The sequence below is a fragment of the Bactrocera dorsalis genome, chromosome 2, assembly GCF_023373825.1.
Source record: "Bactrocera dorsalis isolate Fly_Bdor chromosome 2, ASM2337382v1, whole genome shotgun sequence".
Taxonomy (NCBI): Eukaryota; Metazoa; Arthropoda; class Insecta; order Diptera; family Tephritidae; genus Bactrocera; species Bactrocera dorsalis.
This window is the reverse complement of record NC_064304.1, coordinates 43,040,449-43,059,671: the sequence shown is the minus strand read 5'-3', so window position 1 is coordinate 43,059,671 and position 19,223 is coordinate 43,040,449. Positions and strand designations below refer to the sequence as shown.

Below are 19,223 nucleotides of genomic sequence, written 5' to 3'. Positions count from 1 at the left end.
GATTTTTACCAGAAAAATAGTTTAAGAATGAGTTTCGTTGAAGTTGTGTGTTTCCAATGTAATGAAGGCTATCGAATTATTGAAAATATTGCAGCAGCGTTAGGAAAGTCTACTTTATTGCGTGGATTCTATTCTATCTCTTATGGATCTACTTAACACATTTTGGTTAATGTTTTGGGTAAGAAGCGTATCAAAGCTAGACTCGTATGAAAAGTAATAGATGCCGAACTTTCTTCATTGTCATCAGCATTTCTAAAAATGTATATATATTAAATAAAGTCGAGAGTTCTCTTGTTTATATCGGTTCTCAAGCTCTCAAGCACCTACGCATATCGCATAGCCAACAACCTCAAAAGATTACGCTTGACCAACTGACTGAGTAACGTATTAAGTGATAAAATTTTAATTTAAAAGAGACTAGAAATTCACTACTTATTACAGGGCCATATAAACATGTAAAGGTTCTTAATATCTAAGTAAGTTCCTTAGCACTCATTTAGACTTATTTTTGGGTTAAAATCAACTCAGTATTGAAAGATGAGTGAAGGAATAATCCGGATTAAATTATTAATATAAAATTCCAGTACTGTTTGTGAAGTTTACCAGCGCAAAGATAAAATTATAAAACCACGCACATACAAAATATTAAAATAAATAATATAGATTTTAAATAAAAAATTAACTAATATTTTTTTTAATATCATAAAACTATTCATAAATACATTAATATCACAAAACTTTTTAAGCATAACCATAACCATAAGGTGAAGAACTATGTACGGGCACATAATAATCACCATTCACCATATAAGCATTTGTCACTGCACCCATTTTCACACCACTGTAAGAGCTGCCACATGCATCCTTCACTGCTTCCTGATAGTCACCACAACTCATGCTGGGGAAATCATCTCGCGCCACAGCCTCAGCATAGTAAGAAGTGGAACGCCCATGACTGCAGGCACCAGTTACATCCAAAAGACAACCAGGTTGACTCTTACCACCGTTCGGGTAGAAAGCGCCCTTACCTATAGGTTTGAGGAAACCAAGTTGACCGCCGTTGGTCTGAATGGACTCGACATAATTGGCATCATTGGCATTCAAACGTTTGTTCGGTTTGTTATAACTGAAGAGTGGCAGAGCGGGGTCCAAACCGACTATGGCGTGAAGTAATCCATGTTTAGTGTTCTTACCCGCATAACCGGCTATATGAGCACCCAAACTATGACCGATCACTTCGGTTTCTTCCAAACTCATGCCAAAGTTCTCCACCAAATAGTTGATCATACTGGCCACCTTTTTGCCAACCTTGGGTACCGCAACAACAGAGGTGGCATAATCAACCGAACGTGCACGTGCCCAATCGACAATGATCACATTATATTTTCCACGTCCCAACCAGGCAGCACGAATATCCTTATTCATACCGGCGGTGTAGCTCTGGGTCCAACCGTGTATAACGAATCTGGGGAATTCGGACGTTAGACTTATCACCATCTCTTTAAAACACATTTAACCAGTTTATATCATACCTCGTTGGATTGCTAGCATCGAAGTCGGAATTGTTAATAGACTTCGCAGTTTCGGTAATCTTTTGTTTTTTTGACGGGTTTCTATTTGTATACAAGTAGAAACTCACTGGCACTGTTGAAAGTCGGCCCTCTATCTCTTCTTTATTCTCCAATTCATCTAGCATTTTTTCACCCTCCTCGATTGAGACCCAAACTAATGAGCCATCAGTTTGAGGAATGTACCAACCATTCTCACCGCTGACACGTTCCTCCTCAGGAATGGGTACGGCAGCGACTAAGGATAAAGTTAATGAATAATTTTCATGCGACTGATTACAGCTAGCGGTAAATTACCTGCGGTTAGCGCACAGATTGCTAAAATTATCACGACTTTCATTGCCAACTCAATGGGAAATACTATTAATTCTTTAATGAATTCAAATCAATTTATACTATAACAGGGGGGTCTTAAGTAGCGTTGTGTTTCGAATTGTATCAGATAATACAAACCGTCATCAACAAAATAGTAGCTTAATGTTCATAAAACTTAAACGCGATAACCATGGCATAGGGTTGTAAAATTATAAATTTAAATTGATAAAAAATCGCACTTTTATTCAAATGGTTATCGATTAGTATTGCCGAAGCGCTTTATTATTACGAAGATAAGATACCAGAAATACACTCTACAAGTGGTAAAGGGTGATTTTTTAAGAGCTTGATAACTTTTTAAAAAAAAAAAAACGCATGAAATTTGCAAAATCTCATCGGTTCTTTATTTGAAACGTTAGATTGGTTCATGACATTTACTTTTTGAAGATAATTTCATTTAAATGTTGACCGCGGCTGCGTCTTAGGTGGTCCATTCGGAAAGTCCAATTTTGGGCAACTTTTTTCGAGCCGTTCGGCCGGAATAGCCCGAATTTCTTCGGAAATGTTGTCTTCCAAAGCTGGAATAGTTGCTGGCTTATTTCTGTAGACTTTAGACTTGACGTAGCCCCACAAAAAATAGTCTAAAGGCGTTAAATCGCATGATCTTGGTGGCCAACTTACGGGTCCATTTCTTGAGATGAATTGTTGTCCGAAGTTTTCCCTCAAAATGGCCATAGAATCGCGAGCTGTGTGGCATGTAGCGCCATCTTGTTGAAACCACATGTCAACCAAGTTCAGTTCTTCCATTTTTGGCAACAAAAAAGTTTGTTAGCATCGAACGATAGCGATCGCCATTCACCGTAACGTTGCGTCCAACAGCATCTTTGAAAAAATACGGTCCAATGATTCCACCAGCGTACAAACCACACCAAACAGTGCATTTTTCGGGATGCATGGGCAGTTCTTGAACGGCTTCTGGTTGCTCTTCACCCCAAATGCGGCAATTTTGCTTATTTACGTAGCCATTCAACCAGAAATGAGCCTCATCGCTGAACAAAACACGCGCGCGCGAAACACATTTCGAACCGAACACTGATTTTTGGTAATAAAATTCAATGATTTGCAAGCGTTGCTCGTTAGTAAGTCTATTCATGATGAAATGTCAAAGCATACTGAGCATCTTTCTCTTTGACACCATGTCTGAAATCCCACGTGATCTGTCAAATACTAATGCATGAAAATCCTAACCTCAAAAAAATCACCCGTTATATTAAAATTTTTTCCGTCAGTTTCATTAATCGCTATTTTAGTTCTTTGTAGTTGCATTAGGGTTGAACATTTTTTACGCAATAATTAGAATATTGTTAACGCTTTGCAGAGCTACACTGTCTTTTGCCTTTTCAAGTATTTTCAGTAAGGAACATATTATTTAAGAATATCAAACTGACGGATCAGTAAACCATGAATGTAAAAAAGCTTAGGTATTTTTCTTCCCAATGCCAGCGAAAGGAACAACATTATAAGATTATCATAAACAAGTATGAAGGGCTAAATCGGATCTAAGCGAGTATTTTATACTCTCACAACTTTTAGAGAGTGTGTTTCACTGAAAACAGTGTATCTTGTGTGACTAAAATAGACAAAATTAAGCAAATACTTGACCTGGCCCGCAATGCTTTCTTACTTGTACTAAGATAGTTTGAAGTTCTCATAACGGTTTAAGGGCGCTAGGGTAGTATTGATACGATTTTATACATTTTCAGCACCAGGACACATTGTTAACAAAAAAACGATAATTTCTAAATGTCACTGTTAAACACTGTATGTATATCAAGGTTCTTTAAAAGTTTTTAATCGAATTGGTACAATTTGCCCTTGAAAATTTGAATTTATTATCACTTCTATTTTAGCTCTATAATATTGACAATAAATAAATAAATCATATACTATCTTCTAAGTTCTCAAGCCGTGTGCTCAGATTTTTAATTGGTAACAATTTAGTCAACTGATAAATGAGAAATACTATGGGTTAAGAAGTGTTTTTATTTTTTACACTTGAAAACTATTTTCGTCTTAGACCCCAAGCTCTCCAAAGAAAAAAAAATTAAGACGGATTGAAATTATTTTTGATAATAATTAGTATCGACTGCGTCAACATTCAATGCTGATATCGGTTATCGCACTGATTTGTATGCCTACAAAAGTGGGCAGCGTTTCTATAATGTTAAACCACTTATTTTTTTGTTTTATTAACTATACGTTTTAATCACGATAAAGCAAACAAACTGTAAACTAATAAACGGTATAAATAAATTTAATAGGTAGTAAAAATAGCTCACTACAATATGTTACAAACTAGCGATAGGCACACTGTGAAAAAAATTTATTGTCATTAGAAAGAGTAAGATGTTAAATAAATAAATAAATTTGAGTAAAGTTGCTTTTTAGCAAGGTAGGTTGAGTAAGTCTTTCCTTGTATTTATGATAATGTTTGTTTTTAAGTAGATGTGTCTTTCAGATTTGTTTCGTTTCGTTTATTTTATACATAATTAATTTAAAGAAGTTGCTTCTATGAATTTCAAACTTATCTCAAAAATTAAAAAAAAAAACGTAGAGGTGCATAAGTCTACATATTTGAGGAAGTAGCCTAGTCAGCGTCCTCTGTTAGATGTAATGTTCATATCACGCACTGTTCCCATATAAATATGGAGTACCTTTGTATGGACGCAGCCGAGTCTTAAGAACTCACAAATATTGATCATCAACTAATCTGGCAGAAATCAATATTAAATATAACAAGTAAGGAAGGGCTAAGTTCGGGTGTCACCGAACATTTTATACTCTCGCATGATAAGGTGATAATCGAGATTTCATTATCGGTCATTTACATATTTTTTTTATTTTGGTTCCTAATGTATATACATACATACTCGTATTATACAGAGAAAGCATCAGATGGATTTCAAAATAACGTCATATTGGAAGAAGGCGTGGTTGTGAACCGATTTCGCCCATATTTTGTACATGTCATCAGAGTGTTAAAAAAATATTATAAACCGAGTTTCACTGAAATCGGTCGAGTAGTTCCTGAGATATGGTTTTTGGTCCATAAGTGGGCGACGCCACGCCCATTTTCAATTTTTAAAAAAAGCCTGGGTACATCTTCCTTCTGCCATTCCTTCCGTAAAATTTAGTGTTTCTGACGTTTTTTGTTAGTCGGTTAACGCACTTTTAGTGATTTTCAACATAACCTTTGTATGGGAGGTGGGCGTGGTTATTATCCGATTTCTTCCATTTTTGAACTGTATATGGAAATGCCGGAAGGAAACGACTCTATAGAGTTTGGTTGACATAGCTATAGTAGTTTCCGAGATATGTACAAAAAACTTAATAGGGGGCGGGGCCACGCCCACTTTTCCAAAAAATTACTTCCAAATATGCTCCTCCCTAATGTGATCCTTTGTGCCAAATTTCACTTTAATATCTTTATTTATGGCTTAGTTATGACACTTTATAGATTTTCGGTTTCCGCCATTTTGTGGGCGTGGTAGTGGGCCGATTTTGCCCATCTTCGAACTTAACCTTCTTATGGAGCCAAGAAATACGTGTACCAAGTTTCATCATGATATCTCAATTTTTACTCAAGTTACAGCTTGCACGGACGGACGGACAGACGGACGGACGGACAGACAGACATCCGGATTTCAACTCTACTCGTCACCCTGATCACTTTGGTATATATAACCCTATATCTGACTCTTTTAGTTTTAGGACTTACAAACAACCGTTATGTGAACAAAACTATAATACTCTCTTTAGCAACTTGTTGCGAGAGTATAAAAAGACATAGACCCATATTTTTAATTTTGACTACCAACAAAAATGTTAGGTAAAATACGATATAAACCCTCCATCAACCAACTGAAGTGCGAAAAACTTTATATGGACATATGGTGAAAGTACGCACTGTTTTTATAAATTTTAATTAACAATTGGGCTTAATTAATTATTCTTATACAGCCTTATATTATACTTATGTATATATGTAAAAATAGATCAAGCAAGAAGATCTATGTATCGGGATACATACATCGGAAGTAAAGGGTGAAATGTACCAAGTACATACATGCAATGATCAAGATATCTCATTTTTAAATTCTACATAATTCGTTCACTTTACATGCAATATAAACGAGGTAATCGAAATAAAATAGTGTTCTTAAGAAATAGCATCACACGTCTAAAAATATCGAAAATGAAATGTAACTACCCTTAACTCAATGTGTGAGATATAGTATATTACTGAAACTAAGAGAGTGATGTAAAAGTGTTTTATTGGAACAGGTGTGAAAATTGGACAATGTTCACCTTCGGGTGAAACTCAAGAACTAACCGATAAATTTCAACCAAATTTGATACCTGAAGTTACTTAATCACTCTAATCATACATTTCGAAAATGGGCGAAGGCTGCTAACGACTACCCACCTCTTTTTTGTTTGCATATTAAAAAATTTCATCTGATTTTTTCACTTCCAGTATACAAATGAAGATCCAACGAATATGTAGAAATAACACTTTGAACAATTGTCGAAATCGGGCTAAAATTTTTCAAGAACAACACATTTCTGGACCCACTTCTTTTAGTTGACTTTTTACCGAAAAAATCGGCCAATCTGCTAAATCTAGCATACAAATTTGGATAAAATAAGTTTGTCAATATTCCCTTGTGCTAAAAATGAGTAAAATTTGGTAAATTTCCAAAAACCCCATATATCCATAAGTAGGTATACTTTCGAACTTCTACATCTACCAGTCAATATTTAATAAATTTTAAAGAAATTCAGATGTCATATTTTTCCAATAACAGTGTATCTTCTTGATGATGGTAAAAAATAAATTAAAAAACTTCTGGATTTTAGTTAAAATATACATACGTAATTTCCGCATGTCACTGCATAATGCGAAATTGAGAAATATTCGGTTACATTCGAATTTAGCGCTACCTTACTACTTTTGAGTATAAATATAGATTAACATCAGTTAAAAAGGTTCTTCACTCAGTCCCTTGGCAATAATTTTTGTGCTATTTTCAATTTAGTAGTGGCTGAAGAGGTGGAGGTGGGTATTGTGATACTGTATAAGTGGTTAAAGAGTCTGCATTTATCACAATATTGTGACCGAGATGTACTAGCCTAGCTCTTAGAATCCTTCAAAGTGCACGTAAAATACTTTGTACACAAAATTAATTATCTTCTCATATCAATATATTTTTATTAGTAATTTTCATCACTTGGTATGCAATCATTTTAAGATGAACCATAACCATAAGGTGAAGAACTACGTACGGGCACGTAATAATCACCATTCACCATATAAGCATTTGTAATTGCTCCCATTTTCACACCACTGTAAGAAGTGCCACAGTCATCTGCCACTGCTTCCTCATAGTCACCACAACGCATGCTGGGAAAGTCATCACGAGCCACAGCCTCAGCGTAGTAGGCGGTGGAGCGCGCATGACTGCAGGCTCCAGTTAAATCCAAAGTACAGCCAGGTTGAGTTTTACCACCATTCGGGTAGAAGGCGCCCTTACCAATTGGTTTGAGGAAACCGAGTTGACCACCGTTGGTCTGAATGGACTCGACATAATTGGCATCATTGGCGTTCAAACGTTTGTTGGGCTTGTTGTAACTGAAGAGTGGCAGGGCGGGGTCCAAACCGACTATGGCGTGAAGCATTCCATTTTTAGTGTTCTTACCAGCATAACCGGCTACATGAGCACCTAAACTGTGACCGATCACTTCGGTTTCATCCAAATTCATACCAAAGTTATCGACCAAGAAGTTAATCATACTGGCCACCTTTTCGCCAGTCTTTGGTACAGCAGCAACAGAAGAGGCATAGTCGACGGAACGTGCGCGTGCCCAATCGACAATGATCACATTGTATTTTCCACGTGCCAACCAAGAGGCACGGATATCCTTATTCATACCGGCGGTGTAGCTCTGGGTCCAACCGTGTATAACGAATCTGTGGAATTTAGTGGTTATACTTACTTATGTAGTATCACCAGATGCTTAAAACACTTTTCAACCAGTTTATATCATACCTTGTTGGATTGCTAGCATCGAAGTCGGAATCGGTGATGGATTTGACAGTTTCGGTAATTTTTACTCCTTTAGAAGGGTTGCTATTTGTGTAGAGGTAAAAAGTCACTGGCACTGGCAATAAACGACTTTGCATTTCTTCCTGCTGCTCTAAATCGGCCAAAATTTGTTCACCCTCCTCGGTTGAGACCCAAACTAATGAGCCGTCAGCTTGAGGAATATACCAACCGTCTTCACCACTGACATTTTTCCCTTCGGGAATGGCTACTGCAGCGACTAAGGATAAAATTAATGAATTTCCATGCACTGAATACAATTAGCAGTAGATTACCTGCGGTTAGCGCACAGATTGCTAAAATAATCACGACTTTCATTGCCAGCTCAATGGGAGATACTAATAATTCTTGAATGAATGCAAGCCAATTTATATAGTAAATGGGAGCATCAGTTGCTTTGGAAATGCACCAAATAAATTATTGATGAAAAATTTAAATGAGATAACTACGACATGACGTTGATAATATACAAAATTAAGTTGATTAAAGAAAATATCAATTAACTATAAGAACGTGCTTTATTATTAAGAAGATAAGAAACTGAAAATATACTCTGCATGAGGTACATATATTGCATGATTAATTAATCGTAATTTTAATATTTAATAGTTTCATTTGAGTTTTTAGCGGATTAATTAGTATATTTTGCAAAGAATAAAAATTTTGAAACTATTCCTTAGACATTTAAGCATTAGGTTATAGTAAACTGCATATAGTCTTCTATAGTCATCCCAGGAATATAAGATTGCCATATTAAAAAATACACCGAAAACGAAAAAGTTCATAGTAATTGCAAACAATGCCGTTCGTTGCATCCTGAACTACTGCAAATATTTTTATTTCAAAGCAAAAAACTGCCGCCAACATTGACGATCAGTCTTTCACAAGAATCCATCAACAAGGGTTATACCTAGGCTTGGTTTTAGTATGGTAATTATCACCCTGGAAAAAGAATGATAAAAGGTTAAAGGGGTTAAAATCAAGGGGATGACTGCTGATGTGATCATTTAGCCCGTAGATATTGGGCAGCAAAAATGTGTTCATTCCAGGAGTTCTTGGATGGGCTAGCTCATGTGGACATGCCGACCTATGCAACTGGCCACAAAAGCACCCCACGAGAAACCGGTGCTGTAATATATTCCACATGGTTAGAGCCTAGGTGAACCCTTCAATGCATGCCAGCGAGAATTGAAAAGTAGTTTCTGAATCACAAGAGGTGAAGCGCGACTAGAATATGTCATTGAAAGTAACTTTGAAATAAGCAAAGAGGCCAAGCTTAGCTTTGGCGGAAGGAATCTACTAATGACACTTCTTCCTGGAGACGGCATTATCAAGAAACTATACCTTTTTCAAATTCCTTATGGAAATTAGGTGAAGATTTATCTCTCGAAGAAGGAACACTTGCCGTGGTGTACAGATAGCTCGAAAAGGTCAGATGAAATTGGTAGTAGAACAGGAGGACCATATTAGTTAAAATCAAATCAACAATGGTGCTGGAGTGCGTCAAATAACTTAACATGGTTGCCATGAATAATAATGTATGATTAGGGTTTATTTCTGAAGAAATTGCTATTAGCAGCCAGTGTCCGGCCTTCGTCATTGGTTTAAGCAAGAAATCGTTTTCCACATCATCTGTCATCTGATAAGTTTATCGGTCTGTTTCGGTTGTGCGACTATACAGCAGGCATATCAGAGCCATACTTCCTGAATTTGTTAATATTATTATGTTAATATTCTTTAACTATTTTCATTGCACAACAAAAGTAAAGAAAAACCACATTGAGCTGTTTATCAAAAAGTTTTTAATACCCAGAAACGTCGTGGACACTATAAAATGTATAAGAGGTCAATTTAAAAGTCCCTGGCCTGATACATAGATGATGGTACAGCAATTAAATCCATATAGTGTTTAGTTAACCCTCCCATACAAAAGGCATGTGTATAAATTTCATAAATGGGATCATCAGTTTCTTAATTATATCGTTTTGAGTAAAGGAAAATTTTTTTATGGTAAAAAATGAATAAAAAGGAATTTCGCATGTTAAAAAAATATTTGGAGATAAAAATACTGTTGAAGAAATTAATTTGCTCGTCAAGAGTTTCCCAAAAAATCAACCATCGATAATTGATAAAAATGTCTAACTCAAATGAAACTATTAAATATTAAAATTACGCTTTATTAAATAATTCAATATACCTCAAGCAGAGTATATTTTCAGTTACTTATCTTCTTAATAATAAAGCACGTTCATAAAGTTATTTGATACCTTAATAAAACGGCGTCTTTATTCAATATAATATTGCATTTTATCAGCGTCGTGTCATAGTTATCTCATTTAAATTTTTCATCAATAATTTATTTGGTGCATTTCCAAAGCAACTGATGCTCCCATTTACTATATAAATTGGCTTGCATTCATTCAAGAATTATTAGTATCTCCCATTGAGCTGGCAATGAAAGTCGTGATTATTTTAGCAATCTGTGCGCTAACCGCAGGTAATCTACTGCTAATTGTATTCAGTGCATGGAAATTCATTAATTTTATCCTTAGTCGCTGCAGTAGCCATTCCCGAAGGGGAAAATGTCAGTGGTGAAGACGGTTGGTATATTCCTCAAGCTGACGGCTCATTAGTTTGGGTCTCAACCGAGGAGGGTGAACAAATTTTGGCCGATTTAGAGCAGCAGGAAGAAATGCAAAGTCGTTTATTGCCAGTGCCAGTGACTTTTTACCTCTACACAAATAGCAACCCTTCTAAAGGAGTAAAAATTACCGAAACTGTCAAATCCATCACCGATTCCGACTTCGATGCTAGCAATCCAACAAGGTATGATATAAACTGGTTGAAAAGTGTTTTAAGCATCTGGTGATACTACATAAGTATAACCACTAAATTCCACAGATTCGTTATACACGGTTGGACCCAGAGCTACACCGCCGGTATGAATAAGGATATCCGTGCCTCTTGGTTGGCACGTGGAAAATACAATGTGATCATTGTCGATTGGGCACGCGCACGTTCCGTCGACTATGCCTCTTCTGTTGCTGCTGTACCAAAGACTGGCGAAAAGGTGGCCAGTATGATTAACTTCTTGGTCGATAACTTTGGTATGAATTTGGATGAAACCGAAGTGATCGGTCACAGTTTAGGTGCTCATGTAGCCGGTTATGCTGGTAAGAACACTAAAAATGGAATGCTTCACGCCATAGTCGGTTTGGACCCCGCCCTGCCACTCTTCAGTTACAACAAGCCCAACAAACGTTTGAACGCCAACGATGCCAATTATGTCGAGTCCATTCAGACCAACGGTGGTCAACTCGGTTTCCTCAAACCAATTGGTAAGGGCGCCTTCTACCCGAATGGTGGTAAGACTCAACCTGGCTGTACTTTGGATTTAACTGGAGCCTGCAGTCATGCGCGCTCCACCGCCTACTACGCTGAGGCTGTGGCTCGTGATGACTTTCCCAGCATGCGTTGTGGTGACTATGAGGAAGCAGTGGCAGATGACTGTGGCACTTCTTACAGTGGTGTGAAAATGGGAGCAATAACAAATGCTTATATGGTGAATGGTGATTATTACGTGCCCGTACGTAGTTCTTCACCTTATGGTTATGGTTCATCTTAAAATGATTGCTGGTATGTGATGAAAATTACTAATAAAAATATATATTGATATGAGAAGCTAATGATTTTTTTATTTAAAAAGTATTTTACGTGCGCTTTGAAGAGTATTACTTGTAATTTTTACAATCATAGGTCAGAACGCGTACTGTTATTAGAAGATATAATAATTGAATTTCATTAAAGTTTCTTACCTTATGTTCGACAATAGTTTTATAGGTTATGGGGTCTAAGGAAAGTATTGGTCTGATTTTACCTATTTTTGACACAAGGGAATGTTGCTATCACAAAAATGTTATCCCCGAATTCACACACTAGAATACACAGATTGACCGATATTTTAGATAAAAATGAGTCAAGGGTACTGGGCCTCAGTTGTTTCGTGTCTGAGTCCTTGAAAAGTTTAGCCCGATTTCCACAATTTTTGGTTGATCAAAGCGTTATTCCAATATATTCATTGGTAGTTGATTTGTATACTGGAAGTGAAATAATATTTTCCCAAGTGATTGCGGTTGCTCAATCCCCTTCGCACCAAATTCGGTTCGTTTATGGGCGGATCACGCTCACTTTTAAAAAGGCTTTAGCATGCAGGTGTCCGTTGCTACTGCTGTCCCCTGTACAAAGGACTACAGATATGTACCCAAATATAATGCCTAGACGTTATATATTTTTCGATTATTGGCGTTTTGTGGGCGTGGCAGTAAACCAAAATAAGTATATGGGACAGTTCATTGCTTGGTGCGATAAGATGCAGATCGGTTGCAAATTGATTGACCAGATACGTGTTTGTTTGTTTATTTATATTAAAGAAAGTAAGTATTCACATTAATAAATTTAATCCTGCCTCAAATCAATTTTTATACATAAATGCCACGCGGTACCAAACTCACTTTTGAGGAGCAGTCCCATATACTGGCAATCTCAGAAACTGGAATGCCCTTACGAAAAATTTCAACGAGGATGAAAAAAAAAATAAGACCAGGATTGCAAATTTTCTAACAGATCTCTAAAATATGGTAAGACATCTCGAAAGGTCCAACTACCTTTAATAAAAGAAAGAAAGGTTCGACAAATCAGGCGTTTGGCGGTTAGTAGTAACGTAAGCCCCTTGTCAATATGGTGTCCGGAAAGCAAATAACACCATTCGATATGAAAAGAGTAGTGCTAACCTAGAGTTTTGCAAAGACACAAGTTGGCGCGACTTCAGTTTCCAGAAAAGTAACTTTTTTGTCACACCGAATGGCAATCCGTCATATTTAGTGAAAAGAATAAGTTTAATTTAGATGGGTCCAACAGTTTTCAATATTACTATCGTGATATTCGTCGTGAGAAAGAAACCCGATTTCAAGGAGAATCGCTTATGAATCATAAGTTATGATGTATGTTTTGCGTCGCACAAAATGAGCTCAGAAAAGCACATAGAGCTTCTGAGTAACGTGTTAGTCCAGTTTGGTGAACAATATTGGAATGAAACGTGGACTTTTCAACACCATAACGTGCGAATTCATAGAGCCGTATCTACTCGAGGATTTTCAGACAACAAAAAACATTGATGTATTAGAATGGCTAGCAGTAAAACCGTACGTGAATCCCATAGAGAATCTATGGGCCATTCCATCCTAGAAAGTATATGCCAATGGGACTCAATACCTAACAGTATTGGAATTCAAATTTAAATTTGTATTTATTGAAAAAATTAATTTGGTCGACGCCATTTCGTATATCTGCTGTAATAAATAACATGATGATTCAAAACAGTATTAGGAGATGTTCAAACGTAATATACCATTATTTCATCCATGCGCATGTAATTTTTTTTTACCACCATGAAATAAGAAGGAGCGACTATAACATAGCTGTTGTGGGGACCAACAAAATGCACTGTGTCACAAGTCAGGGAAAGCGACGACAAAAATCCATGAATTAGGCTTCGAATTCTTTCACATCCACCGCATTCTAAAGATCATGACTCAGTGATTATTTCTTGTTCTCTTATCTGCTTGCTTGCTGGGAAGACATTTTCGTCGAGTGAAGCGGTGATAGCCGAAACTGAGGCCTATTTAGTAGCAAAGGACACAAGTCGTACTGCAAAAAATGGTATCGAAAAGTTGAAGGGTCGCTATAACCAGTGCAACACCTTTGAAGGGAAATATGTCGAAAAAAAAACAATTTTGCTAAAAAAAAATGTTTTTCAAAGGTAAGCCGGGGACTTTTCAATTGACCTTTTATATTCTATAACTGATCAGCGCGATGAGCTGAGATGATATAACTCTGTCCGTTTATTTGTCCGTCGGTATCTGTATATATGTCACTCAGGTTTTTGACACATCGATCTGACATTTTGCACACGACCTATTCTCCTCAAAAAGCTGCACATTCGAACCGCCGACATGGGACTACTATAAAATATAACTTCCATCCAAACTAATCGATGAAAATCAAATTCTTTTGTTTTGTGAAGGGTATTATAGCTTCCGAGTCAAACGAAGTATTAGTACAATTTTGGCTGCGTCAGCGTTCAGTGCTGATATTCGTTATCTCACTGATATTTATATCTTAAAAAGTGCGTAGCGTTTCTATAATAGTTGTCCACTAGTATTTCGGCCCTATTCACAATACGCATTACCACAAATCACGATAAAGTAAACAATTCGTAAATTTAATAAACAAACATAAATAATAAAAGGTATAAATAAATTGAATAGTTCTTACAATACATAAAAAAATAGCGTTAAATACACTGTAAAAAAATAATGACAAGAATAATAGAGAAGGAGGTAATGATGGTATTTCTAAAATTTATCTAGATATAAAAAAATTCGAGGAAACAATATGTATACCATATTACCATCGAGTAACAGTTCTCTGCCGGTGTGATAGACATGAATGCTTATGGTGCTATAAAAATACATTGACCGATTAAATTAATTTTAACTACCGAATAACGTTACGGTATACTCGTACACTCATAAATCTACATAAATGGGACGCAGTTCGTTTTTTTTTTTTTAATTTTATGGGAACATTAAGGGGTTATATACAGTTGGCAGGCCGAAATAAGCGAATTTTCCAGAATTTTTTCTGAGAAAACTTTTAAATTTATTGATCCAAACATTTTTACACATATCTTTTAACTGTATTTCAAGATTTAGTATTAGTAAAAATATTTATTTCGAAAGGAACTACAACTGATCACCGGGATCTCCTCTTAAAAAGGACGGCTTGCGGTGACCACTATATCGCTGAAATAAAAAAATCAAACGGATTTCGTTAAAGAAATGTTAAATACGAGGTGTGTTCAAAAAGTATCGCGAATCGTAACTGACAGTTTTCTTCGATTGCAGGGGCGTGGTGCATCATGAGTTCTTGCCACAGGGAAGAACGGTCAATAAGGAATATTACCTGCAAGTTATGCGCAATTTGCGCGAAGCAATCCGCCAGAAACGCCCGGATTTGTGGAAGAACAAAAATTGGCTTTTGCACCACGATAACGCCCCTGCTCACACACATCGTTGCTTGTGCGCGACTTTTTGGCCAAAAACAACACACTAATGATGCCGCAGCCACCGTATTCCCCAGATCTGGCCCCCTGTGACTTTTTCTTGTTCCCTAAACTGAAGAGGCCCATGAAAGGACGACGTTACGCTTCTCTTGACGAGATAAAGACGGCATCGAAGGAGGAGCTGAAGAAGATAAAAAAAAATGATTTTTTGAAGTGCTTCGAAGATTGGAAAAAACCGTGTATAATATCTCATGGGGATTACTTTGAAGGGGACAAAATAGATATTCATGAATAAATAAATAATTTTTGAAAAAACACAAAATTCGCGATACTTTTTGAACACACCTAGTATAGTAATTAATCGAAGGAATAAGCAAAATATTATTTTCTTGCGGAATGGCGGTTTCTCAAAAAAAAAATCAAATTTTTACCTAAATTTCGGTCTTTAGGTTAGGGTAGGTTAGATTAGATGGCTGATCAGAATGTTCGTACGTGGACTGCCATGTGTAGTACTTTGTGATGCTATAGAAAGGAAGAAATTCTGCGATCGAACTGCAGATTTGCAAAACGCTTGGTGGCCAATGCAAACTTGCACAGGCGTTTAATTTCCACTCCCGCCAGCTCGGTGGGATGTCCAAAGGAATGCGAACCCAAGTGCTTAAGTCTTGACCGCCCAAACGTGGTACAGTCAAGAAGAAAGTGTTGAGTTGTTTCCACCTCATCTTTTACCATACAGCTTCGGCAGGCAGCGACTTACTGCGTGGACGCCAATAGGGCAATGGCCCATCAAAAGCCCCACCACTAAGGAGAGGCTAAACTTTTTGAGGGCACAGAGATCACCTGATCTTTTGCCATCGATCTTGGCCCAAAAGGCTTTTGTCACAACGCACGTACCGATTGTGTCCCAGCGCTGACCAGGCTTCCGCGAAGCGCAGCTATTTCACAGTAGACCGCAAGAGGGTAAGGCAGCACCGATCCACTCACATTCTACCGATCCATCGATTAATTACTAAAAAATATACATAAAAAGCTCGTGTTGAAATTTGAAAATAATCGGTTTAGCTATGAGTTATGTTGTAAACACCAACTTGAGAAAAACGCGTTTAAAATTTGACCTAGTACTTCGAAGCGCTCTAAAACACCTTTTCAAATTTGCGAGTAACTTCGAAAATATTCACCGTAACGTAATGAAATTTTCTGTGCGTATTACTAAATATATGTGCATTAAGGAAATGAAATAAAAAAATCGATTTTTTTTAAATACTAACTGTATATATCCCTCTAAAAAAACGAAATTGAAATTGGGGATGTAGTTTCACAAATATAAAGTTTTGCCTAAAAAAAGTTGTTGGCAAACGCTTTGTTCAACTTTTTCATTAACTCTAACATAGAGCTCGCTTTATGCTCTTTACTGTTAGATTTGACCTTCCTGGCGTTATTATCAAGATAATAAATGTACTTTTTCTAATTCGCTCTTATGTATTAGGAACTTTCTGTAACAGAAAAATACAAGATTATATTATAAAAACTTAAATTTCGGTCTGATTTTTTTTTGTCAATTTCAACTTTTCTCTTTTTTAATATCCAAATTATTAAAGGCCCATCCGGTTGCAATATCAGTTCTAATCTCGTCGGTATCATCATTAGAAAAAGCAATTATCTAACCTCTATTGCATTTTTTAACTATTATCAAAGAAGTATACACTTACTGTATGTGCCTGCAATATCGATTCAAAACAAAAATAATCCCACGGAAACAGATAAATGGCCTTTTGCATAAACGTGGAGAGAAAATAATTGATATGGTATTTCTGCCAAACAATTAATCGAAATATTCTATTATCAAGATCTAATTTATTAAACCATACCAAGCATACAATTGCCAACAACATTATTTTTTGCGACTTAAATTATCAGCTGGTTCGTTGGTGGCAAACCATGCCATCTTCGTCAATTCATGGCACACTTCGCATTGGTCACATGTTGCAAATCTATAATTGAAACCGCGAGCATTTATCTCGGGCGTGTGTTCGCTTCGTGAAGTAATTAAAGTGCGATTGTTCCAAGACAAAGTATCTGCCATCTCTCAGTAGATAATGCTGACTATATAAAGACTCGCACATCAATTGTGTTCAATTATTCGTTGACACATCTGGAGAAATGAAGACCTTGCATATTTTGGCAATTGTTTTATTAGCAGGTAGTTATTTATCAACTTCGAAAAAGCTGAGTTTACTTTAAATATATTCACGCCGGTTCTGTCTTTATTTCGCAGCCGCTATTTCGGCTTTTCCTGTAGAAGAGGGCCGCGAGAATGGCGAGAATGGCTGGTATATACCACAAGTGAATGAATCATTCGTCTGGATGACCATTGAAGAGGGCGAGAATGCAGTTGCGAAGCGTGAGAAACAGGACACATTAGAAGGCCGTCTCAACTTAGTGCCCGTCAACTATTATCTGTATACGGAAAAAAATCCAACTACTCCACAGAAAATTACAGTTACCGCTGAAACTGTTTTGAACTCGAACTTCAATGCCAGCAATCCCACCAAGTAAGTGTATTTGAACGCAATTTATCCTATAAGTATACTTATGACTGACATTTTACTCTAAACTTCAACAGATTTTTAATTCATGGTTGGCTTCAGAGTTACAAAGCCAATATGAACAAGAATATTCGCGATGCTTGGTTGAGTAATGGTGACTACAACATCATTGTGGTGGATTGGGCACGCGCTCGTTCTATTGACTATGTATCCAGTGTTGCGGCTGTACCCAAAGTGGGCAAAAAGATCGCCGACATGATTGAGTCTTTGGTAGAGAATCACGGTCTCTCCCTGAGTGATACCGAGGTGATTGGTCACAGTTTGGGTGCTCAAGCTGCCGGATTTACAGGCAAAAATGTTGCTTCTGGTAAATTGCATGCCATTGTTGGTTTGGACCCCGCGCTGCCACTCTACAGCTACAATAAGCCCAACAAACGTCTCAACAGCGATGATGCTACTTACGTTGAATCCATCCAGACTGATGGTGGACAACTTGGTTTCCTGAAACCAATTGGTAAAGGTGCCTTCTACCCGAATGGTGGCAAAAAGCAACCCGGTTGTGGTCTGGATTTGACTGGTGCCTGCAGCCATGCTCGCTCTTGCGTCTATTACGCTGAAGCTGTGAAAGCCGATAACTTTCCAAGCATGCGTTGTGGTGACTATCAAGAGGCCGTAAAGAAAAGTTGTGGTGTGTCATACAGTAGTGTGAAAATGGGTGCTGTTACGAACGCTTATATGGTGGCTGGGGATTTCTATGTACCCGTACGCAGCACTGCTCCCTATGGCTACGGATCTGATTAAGGAAATTATTTCTATTTTAGCTGTATATAGTGGAAATCCAAATATGAGTTCGATAAAAAAAAAATAATTTTGGGATATGTTTATTTACGATAAGTGATCATTACATTTCCTGTTTCCTCTATGGCTTACTGAACATGTTCTTGGTGTAAAAAATTGTATGAATCGACCCAAGGCTATCCGCCTATATTCACTAAAGGCTGTTATGTCTTGTTAAATGGCATTTCTGGAAAAAGTAAGGTTTTTCAAATCATTACCTCATCGTCAATAAATTCCCAAAAGTCAATTCACAAGTCATTTGGTTGGCTCGTTGCAGTAACGATTCATACTATTTGTGGAGTAGTTTATAATTGGATGCTTTGACAGCAGGATATCGAATGTAGAAACTATAACGGAATCAAATCTTTCGATATTTTCAAAGGTAAGAATGGGTTTACAAGATACATGTTTGCTTAGCTTAAAGGCATAAAAAGCCACTGGGAGTGAAATCTGATCAGTACGGTGTACGGTGTTGCCAGCAGCATGACAATAATTTGTCATAATAGACTCCTCTAACCTTTTCAACTTTCCAGGTAGGCAACTCAATCTCTCCGTGGAAACTCCAGAAAACGCTGGTCAAAGCCTTTCCGTCTTCTTCAGAGTAGCTGAAGTCATTGTTTTCATCGTGCAGTGATTTTTGATGTACTTATATCAGTGGAGCCATGTTTCG

General features: G+C 37.0%; 5 protein-coding genes across 16 annotated transcripts in view; 2 read left to right on the top strand and 3 right to left on the bottom strand.

Moving 5' to 3' along the window:
• The window catches only part of LOC105233453 (RYamide receptor), a 349,078-nt gene that overhangs the window by 197,134 nt on the left and 132,721 nt on the right, over window positions 1-19,223 (bottom strand). The gene's annotated exons all lie outside the window — the stretch shown is intronic.
• On the bottom strand, window positions 708-2,023 carry LOC105233450 (pancreatic triacylglycerol lipase). The gene is made up of 3 exons (XM_011215542.3): window positions 1,866-2,023; window positions 1,533-1,806; window positions 708-1,465 (listed from the first exon to the last, which is right to left on the bottom strand). Exons 1-3 carry the CDS (start codon window positions 1,906-1,908, stop codon window positions 742-744), a joined length of 1,041 nt encoding a protein of 346 aa, XP_011213844.2. The 5' UTR covers window positions 1,909-2,023; the 3' UTR covers window positions 708-741.
• LOC105233449 (pancreatic triacylglycerol lipase-like) lies at window positions 7,131-8,404 on the bottom strand. Its single transcript, XM_011215541.4, has 3 exons — window positions 8,323-8,404; window positions 7,994-8,267; window positions 7,131-7,914 (listed from the first exon to the last, which is right to left on the bottom strand). The coding sequence occupies exons 1-3, from the start codon at window positions 8,363-8,365 to the stop codon at window positions 7,191-7,193; spliced, it is 1,041 nt and encodes a 346-aa protein (XP_011213843.3). The 5' UTR covers window positions 8,366-8,404; the 3' UTR covers window positions 7,131-7,190.
• Window positions 10,472-11,715, top strand: LOC125776465 (pancreatic triacylglycerol lipase-like). Its single transcript, XM_049448440.1, has 3 exons — window positions 10,472-10,544; window positions 10,600-10,873; window positions 10,949-11,715. Exons 1-3 carry the CDS (start codon window positions 10,502-10,504, stop codon window positions 11,670-11,672), a joined length of 1,041 nt encoding a protein of 346 aa, XP_049304397.1. The 5' UTR covers window positions 10,472-10,501; the 3' UTR covers window positions 11,673-11,715.
• LOC105233448 (phospholipase A1) lies at window positions 17,264-18,584 on the top strand. Its single transcript, XM_011215539.4, has 3 exons — window positions 17,264-17,370; window positions 17,446-17,722; window positions 17,794-18,584. Exons 1-3 carry the CDS (start codon window positions 17,331-17,333, stop codon window positions 18,515-18,517), a joined length of 1,041 nt encoding a protein of 346 aa, XP_011213841.2. The 5' UTR covers window positions 17,264-17,330; the 3' UTR covers window positions 18,518-18,584.